At 34.4% G+C, this 10,951-nt stretch overlaps 1 protein-coding gene across 5 annotated transcripts in view; it reads left to right on the top strand.

Moving 5' to 3' along the window:
* Ube3a (ubiquitin protein ligase E3A) overlaps positions 1-10,951 on the top strand; it is a 103,362-nt gene that overhangs the window by 55,926 nt on the left and 36,485 nt on the right. For all 5 annotated transcript variants that reach the window (XM_046428793.2, XM_046428795.2, XM_046428791.1 and 2 more), the window contains one exon: positions 10,120-10,421. In XM_046428793.2, the coding sequence (XP_046284749.1) occupies positions 10,120-10,421 (302 nt within the window). The remainder of the gene's footprint in view (positions 1-10,119; positions 10,422-10,951) is intronic.

Genomic DNA, 10,951 nt, shown 5'->3' on the forward strand with positions numbered 1-10,951 from the left:
CCATTGTGTATATATGCCAGTTTCTTTTTTCCATTCATCTAATGAAGGGCATCTAGGTTGATTCCATGGTTAAGCTATTGTGAATTGAGCTGCTGTAAACATTGTTGTGGCTGTGTCACTGTAGTATGCTGATTTTAAGTCCTTTGGATATAGACTGAGGTGTGGGATAGCTGGGTCAAATGGGGGTTTCATTCCAAGGAATCTCCATACTGCTATTTTTTTTTAAGTATTTAATTTTTAGTTGTAGTTGGACACAACACTTTTATTTCACTTGTTTATTTTTTTATGTGGTACTGAGGATCGAACCCAGGATCTTGCACGTGCAAGGCGAGAACTCTGCCCCTTTCCAGAGTGTTCACACCAGTTTGCTTAATGGTTTTTTTTTTTGGGGGGGGGTGAGGGGGGGGTACCAGGGATTAAACTCAGGGACACTTGACCACTGAGCCACATGCCTAGCCCTATTTTGTTTTTTATCTAGAGACAGGGTCTCACCTAGATCTTGCTGAGGCTGGCTTTGAATTTAGGATTCTCCAGCCCCACCCTCTCAAGCTGCTGGGAGATGGTGTCTGCCACCGCACCTGGCCTTAATGTACTTTTGAATGTGGTTTGCCAGTACCTTATTAAGGATTTCTGCATGGGTTCATCAGGGATATCTGTATGAAATTTTCTTTCCTTGATGTGTCTGTCTGGTTTTAGTATCAGGTTGATACTGAATTCATAGAATAAATTTGACCATCTTCACTCCCTGTTTCATGTGATAATAATGAGGAGGATTGGTATCATTTATTTAAAGGACTAGTAGAATTTGGCTGAGAATCCATCTAGTTTTGAACTTTCCTTTGTTGGAAGCCTTAACTACCACTTCAGTCTCATTGCTTGATATTGGTCTGTTTAGGTTTTGTATATCCCCATGGTTCAATTTGAATAGGTCATATATAGAATTTCAAAGGAGTTTCTAATGATCCTTTGGATTTTTTTAGTGTCTGTGGTGGTATCTCCTTATTTTACTGGTAATGTTTTTGATTTGGGTCTTTTATTTTTTGGATAGTTTGGGTTAGGGTCTAACAATCTTGTTTATCTTTTCAAAAAACCAACTCTTTTGTTTCACTGATCTTTCTATTATTATTTTATTCTTGATGTCATTAGTTGTGGCTCTGTTCTTAATTATTTCCCGTTTCCACTGGTCTTGGAATTATTCTTTTCTAAGGACTTGAGGTGTATCATTATATTATTTCTTTCTGCTTTTTATACTGAGTGGTACACATTTCTCTCATAGTACTGCTTTTGAATAGTTTTTTTTTTCCAGAATTTATTTGTTTATTGGTTCTTTTTAGTTATACATGACAGTAGAATTCATTTTGATATATTGTATAAGCATGGAATATATCTTATTCTAGTTGGGAACCCATTCTTATGGATGTACATGATGGTGGGATTCACTATGGTGTAGTCATATAAGTACATAGGAAAATTATTTGGGATTCATTCCACTATGTTTCCTTTTTCTATCTCCCTCCCTTCCCTTTATTTCCTTTTGTCTGATTACTGAACATCTATTCTTCCCCTCTCCCCACTTATTGTGGGTTAAGCTTCCACATCAGCGAAAACATTTTACCTTTGGTTTTGGGTAGTGGCTTATTTGACTTAGCATGATGGTCTTCAGGTCCGTCCATTTTGTAAATGTCATAAAATGATTCTTCTTTATGGCTGAGTGATACTCCATTATGTATGTATAGCACAGTTCTTTATTCACCATATTTATCCACTATATTTTTTCTTCATGGTTATAGTGAGACATATTTTTTAATTATAACAAGCTATTTTGAAATTATTTCAATTTAACATTCATCATATAGAAAATGAGAAAAACTACTGATAAACTCTACTTACTTAATTCCTCCTTACATTTTGAATTTTTTTTGGGGGGGGTGCCAAGGATTGAACTCAGGGGCACCCTATCATTGAGCCACATCCCCAGCCCTATGTTTTCTGTATTTTATTTAGAAACAGGGTCTCGCTGAGTTACTTAGCGCCTCACTTTTGCTGAGGCTGACTTTGAACTCGCAATCCCTCTGCCTCAGCCTCCTGAGCCACTGGGATTATAGGCATGCATTGCCATGCCTGGCACAATTTGAATTTTTGATGTACCATTTTAGGTCTTCCTTTTTCCCATCTCTTAATATATTAATGTTGTTCTTGTTTTTAATCATTTTGTTTTGTAGTATTTAATCTGAAGATTTTTGAAAGGTTTATGATTTTTTTTCTGTTCAGATATTTACAAATGGGTTTTACACCTTTCAGTGTTTTCTTTCTTACTGGTTAGCATCTCTTTCAGTTTGAAGAACTCCCTTTAGCAGGGAGTAGGGCAGGTCTGCTGGTGAGAAATTCTCACAGCTTTTATTTATCTTACAGTACCCTTTTTTTCTAATTCATTTCTGAAGTGTAGCTTTGCTCTGGATGCAGTATTCTTTGTTGGTAGTTTTAAACAGTTTTTCTTTAGCAGTGTTAAAATATCAAACAATCACAGCCACTGCATATCCCCCCCCCCCACTTTGTGTAAAGTTTTTTCTGAGAAATTTGTTCTCAAGTAATTTTGGAATATGCTTATATGTTTCTTCTGATTTCTTGCTCCTTTGAAATTCTCTTAATCTTTATCCTTTGAGAGCTTAATTTAACATGTTAGATTTATTTTGAGTTGAATTTGGTGACTTGTGACCTTCTTGTATCTGGTTATTTGTATCCTGTAGATTTGGGAAGTTATCTCTTATTATCTCCTTGAATAAACTTTGTACTCCTTTGGCATTCCCAAATTCCTCTTGAATGTCAGTAAGTTTAATATTTACTGTCTTAATGCTGCTCCAGGTTTCCCATAAACTTTCTTGATTATTCTTCATTCTTTTCCTTTTTCCTACTCTATTTTCAAATAGCTCACTTTTAAGCTTACAGATTTTTTTCTTTCTTTTGGTTTCTTCTTCTATTAATGCCTTTGATCATGTTTTAAGTTTGTACTTTTCAGCTTGAGGATTTCTCTGATTTTTTAAAAAACTGCTCAACCTCAGGTTTGTCTGATAGACTACTGAACTCTTTGTTTGCAAAAAAGCAATTTTAAAAAAAATGAGGTCTCCTCATTATAACTTTCGAATTCTGTTAGGCGTTTGTATATGTCAGCTGCTTTATGGTTGGTTCCTGTTACTTTGTTAGGTTAGGTCAGTTCAAGGTCCCTTAGAGTTCTCAGGGCTTGTTGGCTTCTAATGTCATATGCTCATTGAAGGATTAAGATTACATTCTGTTCTTTATAATCTGGCTTTTGTGCCTGTCCTTCTAGAAATATTAAGCAGGGCACTTATTTTCCCTGTGCCTGTTGTTACTTTTACTATTTTAGTACAAGATTACATCCAAGTCCATGTTTGCTGCAAATCTGTTTTTCCAACCTTCTCAGCACTAGTGGGTGCTCTAAACCCAAATTTGTCCCAAATCCATAGTTGGTGTGTTATTTAGAATTAACTGGTAGAATACCCCAAAATGGTAGTCTGTCCCCTCAGGCTTCTGCCTATGGTTGGGATGGGCCCAGAATCCTCATCCATAGCCAGTGGCTTGTGGACAGGCATTACAGAATTCTGCTTGCCTCTGGACCTCACCAGGAGGAGACTGGCCTCTGCCTCCTTCTCTTGCCCCACATGGACAATTACTCTTTCCACATTGTGCTTTCAGTTATTGGGAAAGGGATGGGGGTGAGAAATAAAATGTTAATTCTGTATCACACCTGGAGTCCACAGTCCACCCAGACCAGTGCAGTACACAGGCAAGACCAAGCTAGCTTTGTGCATAAATAGCTGTTTAAATTGATACTTCTGTGAGAGACAATGCTGGAGGGCCTTATATGCCTTTTCTTTATCTTCCTTTGTCTTTAGAGTTTTTGACTTAATGTCTTTTTTTTATATGAGTATGGCTACTTATACATGCTTATGGCTTATATTTACATTGATTGTCTTTTCATCACTTCACTTTCAGTTTGTATGTATTTTACCAGTGAAGTTAATTTCTTGAAGGCAGCATGAAGTTGAATCGTGTTTGGTTTTTTACCCATTCAGCTAGTCCATTTGTTTTGATGGGGAATTTAATCTGTTTATAGTCAAGGTTTTTACTGATGAGTAACAACCTACTCTTGTACTTTTGAGCAATAATTTTTTCATTGTTTTGTGTATCCTTTGTTTTTATCTTATTATTAGTCTTTGTCATTTGTTAGTTTTCTATACTGATTCTCTTTCATTTTAATATCTCTTCTAGTAGTGAGTTTTATACTTGTATGTGTGTTCATAAGTCTTTGTCCTTTTATTTCTGATGTAGGAGTCTCCTAATCATTTTCTCTAAGGCTGGTGAAGTGGTACTGAATTTAAAATCTTGTTCAATTTCTGCCTCCTAAATTGGTGGTGGCCGTTTTAATGGTTCGGACCCTCATGCTTAGTCATTTATACAGGAATAGTAAATACTTTTCCCTATTATATGTCTCCTTTTTGGGTAACTTAAGTTTTAACTTATAGCAATGGTAAGATTCTAACTCCTTAATCAGTCTCATTTTAATTTTTTTCTTCTATGTGCTGGACTATTACAAAAACTAAATTAGAAGTCAAAAAACATGGTATTGGTGGGTGCCATAGATGACATTGAGGTTGTATTTCCTTTTTTTGCCACTTGTGGTTGATATTCTGCAGATTAACGTACTTTCTAGAAAATTGGAATCTGGTGACAGCATTTTCCTCGCAACATTTTATTATAAAAATTTCCAAGCATGTAGCAGAGTTGGAAGAATTTAACAGCTGATATCTACAAGTCTGTTACCCAGAAGCTGTTATTAATATTGACTTTACTTTGCCACACATCCTTTTATTGTCAGCTCATCTTACTGTTTTTATACTTCACAGTTAATTACTGACATCAGCACACCAAGAAGAAACCAGTTTTAAAAGACTTGTTGTCCAGATCTCTAGAGTAAACTCTGACCTTCCAGATATGATTTATTCCATAGAACTTTTTTAGGACTGTCTAAATAATTCAGTCATAGAAATAAAGTATTACCTGTTTTAATTGGATAAATATTTTCAGGTGTCTGCATTAACTTTTAGAGATCTATTACTGGAAATTCTCACTTGATCTTTATTATTGACTAAATAAGAAAGGTATACCTTTTTTCTGGGGGTTAGGGGATGTACCAGGGATTGAATTCAGGGGCACTCAACCACTGAGCCATGTCCCCAGTTCTGTTTTGTATTTTATTTAGAGACAGGGTCTCACTGAGTTGCTTAACACCTTGGTTTTGCTGAGGCTGGCTTTGAACTCGCAATCCTCCTTGCCTCAACTTCCCAAGCCTCTGAGATTATAGGCTTGTGCCACTGTGCCTGGTGAAAGGTATTCCTTTGTTTAACAAATATTATTATTATTGGAGGATTCTATCTTCTGAATAGTAAGAGCAATGTGTGAAAACTGTAGAAAGTAAGCTGTAGACCCTATTTTGGCCATTTTGATTATGAACAGTAGGTAAGGTGTTACTAAAGGAATCTAATCAGGGCAAATGCTTTACTCTATTTTTTTCCCTTTTCCCTTTACACCCTTTTTCCTTCTGAACTTTCTTCTTCCCTTTCTCCTTTCCTTCTTTTCTTTAGTAATACTGGAAGAAAGATACACATTATATATAAATATATATAATAATGGACACAATACATTTATCTATTTATTTATTTATTTACCTATCCACTTATTTATTTCTGTGTGGTGCTGAGGATCAAACCAGTGCTTCACAGGTGCCCTTTAAGTGCTCTGCCGCTGAGCCACAACCTTAGTCCAAAGATACCCATGTTATTACATTTATTTGCTCAGGAGAAAGGAAGGAAGACAAATGATTAGATGAAATTGTCAGGACAGAGAGGATAAATCCTAAGGGTTGGCAATTTTTTGTGTGTGGTGTTTCAAGGTAGTATTTATTTTAGGCTTTGCAGGCCAACCATAAGTCTCTGTTCAACTCTGCTGTTGGAGTGTAAAAATAGTCATAGCTAATAGATAAATAAATGAGCTTGGGTATGTTCTAATAAACTTTATGAATACAAAAATTTGAATTTTGTATTATTTTTATGTGTCTGAACACCAAATATTCTGTTCACACTCTTTTAAACCATTTAAGAATGTAAAATATTCTAAGTTTGTAAACTCTAAAAAATAGGTGATGGGTTAGGTTTGGCCCTATGATTTGATGACTGCTGCTGTACAGATGTTAACTGTGGGCAGGAAATTTATTAAAACATTATGAGTAGTATTTACCTTTATATTATTAATATGTTAGCTTTTCTGTGCTCTATAATTTGTATGCTTTTTTTTAGTCTACTGAGGAAAGTTTCTTTTTTAAAATTTCTTGCTTTTTAAAAAATTATACATGATGGTAGAATTTGTTTTGACATAGTTATAAAACATGGAATATATTGGTTTCTAGTTCAATCCCCAATACCTCTTCCCCCCTTCTTTCTATTGATTGTTCTGCCATTTGCCCAGTTTTGTTTTTTAAATTAATTTCTTATACACAATGGTGAGATTGACCATGGTATATTTGTATGTGTACATAGGAAAATAATGTCAGAATGATTCCACTGTCTTTCCTTTTCCCATCCCCTCCTTCCCTTCATTCCCTTTACCTACTCCACTGAATTTCGGTGGTTCTTCTTTTTTTATGCCCTAAATTAGATGGGATACAAATGCACTCAGATAATTCAAGGCATCATTGGGGTGAAGAAAAAATAATGCTTAATATGGTTGATTTCACCAGTAACAGAGTTTTGGGGCATGACCTCTTTTTAGTCCTGTTTTATCAGTGTGCTTTGTATCTGTTACCTGGCGACAGAAAACCAGATCAATTTGAGGTAGTAAGTAACTCTTTATTCTCCTCTTAGTAGTTGTAATAAAAAGCTCAAGTTCTGCAGTCAAACCTGGATTCAAATTTCTTATTAGATGTGTGATTTGTTAGATAATTCCTCAGAGCATCAGGAGCATGATGGTTAAGGTAGCTAATCATCTCAATGTATACTTAGGAGGGTAATAACAATACCACAATAATAACTGCAGCTAATGCTTATATAGTGCTTAGTATGTGCCAGATAATATTATAAGCACTTTATATACATATTAACACATTTAATTCTCACAGTCATGATAATTCTTACACATATGACCATCTTAATAAAGAGGAAACTGAGGCAATGGAAAGGCCAAATAATTTATTCAGGTTCACACAGTCAATAAGGGGTAGAGCCAGCGTGTAAACATGGGCAGTCTAGCCTCGGTTCTAGCTTTGAAATGTTAAGGATTACTGTTTTCTAAAATGGCACTGTCTATGAAGTGCCTTAGCATATACATGTTAAACAAATTAGTTATATATTAGCATTAAAGAATACATTGGTACCATTTCCTCAGGAAACTCGGTCTCTATATATGGTACCAGATAACCTGCACATTGAAATAATGATGTTTTTTTCTTTTTTAAATTTTGTGTCAGTTACATATTATTAATGGGATCTTTTTTTCCCATAAGATTTTTTAGGACCATTAATGTTAGGAATTAGTTATGAGGAAATGAATCACCTTCTGTAAAATTACATTGTTCTACTAATCAGAGAATGACTTAGACTCTGAAGCTGGAAGACTTTTGGACTCTTTTACAGTCCTGGTTATATACTTTTCCCTTGTGTGATCTTAGGTACAAGGTTCGACTCCTCATTCTTTCATTGATAGTAGACTGAAGAGGATCTTTGGATTCATAGGTTTTACATGCAATAATCTTTATAAAAGTTCCTGGCAATGTGTTGAGTTTGTTACTAGGCATTCAATAAGTGCGAGTTTATTGCTCACTTTTCGTATTCCATAGAATAACTCAAAATTGAGAACTGAAAACACTCTTAAAAATGGGAAAATGGAGATCTAAAGAATCATCTGGTCAGTATCATACAGCTCCTGAGATAAAAGGAGCTAACACTTAATGAGGGTCTTTTGATTTCTCAGAGTTATTTCATTGTTCATACTCCTTCCTTATTCAGTACTTACAGAAGTATTATATATATGAAGAGTTTTTTGTTTGTTTATTTGTTTTTGGTTACTTTAAGACAAAACCTGACATTTTCACTAAGAAAAAACAGCTAGATCATTTTGGCATTTTGAATTTGATAAATAATTGTTAAAAATTTGTGGATACTCTAGTATAAACTCTGGGGCTATTCAGGTCGTGTACATAAAATTTTGAAACTGCTAATGTTCTCCCCATTCATATTTATTAATTTTTAATAACAAGTAGCATACTTAATATAGAAAAGAAAATATTAGAAATAAAAAGATGGAAATATTTTAGAAAACCCATTCAGTCATATCACACAGTGAAAATTACTATTAACACTTTGAAACAAAAATGGGTTCATCCTAAACCTACTGTGTCATAGCTGACTTGTGAGTTGGTGATGTATCAGGAAGATGGTCGCCATATTCATATTATGGGAATTATATAAGTGGAATCTCTAATTGGTAGGATATTTATATTTTTAAGACTTTTGATAAATGTTCATAATTGCCCTCCAGAATAGAAATACCTATTTCATGTTCTTGTTAGAGAAATCTACTTCTGTTTGAGAGAGCAGGTCTTATACCTCCCATTCTTTACTGAAGAATAGCAATATATGCTTTAAGTCTTCTGTATTCTGTTATTCCTTTTACATGTTTTAATTTTCATATTTTGAATTTTGATATCTGGAATAATAACTTTTAGTATTCAAAAGTGGGATTGTATGTACCTACATATAGATGGTTCATGCATTTTTAAGTGTGTTCTGTGGGTTTTTCTTCTTTCTCTGTTTGCATGCCATGAATGGTAAATTTGCATGGAACATTTTGAAATTGAAAAAAGCACTAGAATGAATTGGATGTGTTGAATTATCACTCTTTTTGTCTTTCTTGATAGTTTAGAATCCTACCTTTTAAGACAAAATTAGACTTAATTAGTGTGCCTTATCTCCTTGTTAGCCACTTTTCTTGAGTCTCTCATGATGAACAAACTGTAAACTCCAGTGCCATTTGACTCTTAGTCCTACATGTTTATAAGATAATTGCAGGAATGTTTTGAGATTTAAATTAGGTGAATTCCTTTTTCTTATAGGTTTGATTCTTTATAGTTATCCCATACATAAAATTTAGAACCAGAGAGAAAAGCTTCGAATTATATTTCTTTGGATCCAGTAGACTATTTCTACTTAACCTCATATTATCACTGGAAGCATAGAATTGAGTTGAATAAACCATAGAAATAGATTCTATTTGCTTAATGAAATATTCCTTCCTCAACATTCTTGGTTCCTTTGCTGGAACAGCCGTAATGGAAAAGTAACTTGCGTTTAAGTTTATCAAAATAGGAGGAATATAATATTTTGTCTTTATGGAACTTAAAATATTCCCTGTTCTTTTGATGAGGAATTAATGAGGAGGCTTAGTGATAAGTTTTGGTTTCAAGATTGTGTGCTCTGGAACCACTTTCTTGTAGTATAACACTACCTTTCAATATTTTCATTTGTAAAGTTACTCTTTATTTTTTTATTCTCTCATTTAGTTGATAACTAGGGAAAATGTTTTTTTAATTTCAGATAGAGATTCTGTGAAAACTAAAAATTAAGTATTTATAAACTTGATTTGGTGATTATATAAAGGAAAACTGGATTGATGCTCTAAATAGACTCTCATTTTTTTAATTTAAAGTGATAAAATGATAAAACTCTTAGCTTTCATCCTTGTGGTTTTCCGGCTGTTGTGCTGAACAATACAGCAACAAGAAAACTTTCCCCCCTCTTTAACCAAAAGAAAACTGTGTATTAAGATGCTTTCAGAAAGCATTGACATTTTTTATGTTAGTATCTTAGAAAATATCAAATATTTCACTAGTCAAAAGCTATGGGTAAACAGTGGATTTCCTGTTTTTACATCTCATCTTAATATGCAAGTTTATTACTTCAATGCTTGACTAACTTTTGCCTTGATCTGTTGAGCTTTGTTCCTGAGCTGTACTAATCACTGTGCTTATTACTGTTTGAATGTTTGGTACAGGAAGCGAGCAGCTGCAAAGCATCTAATAGAACGCTACTACCACCAGTTAACTGAGGGCTGTGGAAATGAGGCCTGCACGAATGAGTTTTGTGCTTCCTGTCCAACTTTTCTCCGTATGGATAACAATGCAGCAGCTATTAAAGCCCTCGAGCTTTATAAGATTAATGCAAAACTCTGTGATCCTCATCCCTCCAAGAAAGGAGCAAGCTCAGCTTACCTTGAGAACTCGAAAGGTGCCCCTAACAACTCTGAGATAAAAATGAACAAGAAGGAAGGAAAAGGAGCTAGGATTGATTTTAAAGGTAAGACATTTTTTTTTTAATTGAGAATTGTGATTGAATACCATATTAGAGATTTAAATATATGAATTTATTGTTTTGTCATATTGTGTGAGCTTAGGACATTAGTTTTCTAATAGGAAAAATGTTTTAAGTTGTAGTTAATCTCTTAAATTAGGCTACAAACTTGTAAAATTATAATATAACTGGACTAGTTATCTGGTATGAGCTCTGAAACCCCATGACCATGTGGTAAAAGAAGCAGAAAAATGTTGGGCCTGGTGGCATATTCCTGTAATCCCAGTGGCTTGGGAGGCCGAGGCAGGATGATTGCAAGTTTGAGGCCATCCTCAACAATTTATTGAGGCCCTAAGCAACTTAGCAAGACCCTGTCTCAAAATAAAGACTAAAACTTGCTGGGGATGTTGCTCAGTAAAGCACCTCTGAGATCAATCCCCATTACACCCCCCCACCAAAAAAAAAAAAAAAAAAGAGATGAAGCAATGTTTTTTTTTAGATGAATGATAGGGCTTATACCAGTAGAGGCAATTATA

The sequence above is a fragment of the Marmota monax genome, unplaced genomic scaffold (assembly GCF_021218885.2).
Source record: "Marmota monax isolate L192 unplaced genomic scaffold, Marmota_monax_Labrador192_F-V1.1 WCK01_AAM20220418_F8-fsc00179, whole genome shotgun sequence".
Taxonomy (NCBI): domain Eukaryota; kingdom Metazoa; phylum Chordata; class Mammalia; order Rodentia; family Sciuridae; genus Marmota; species Marmota monax.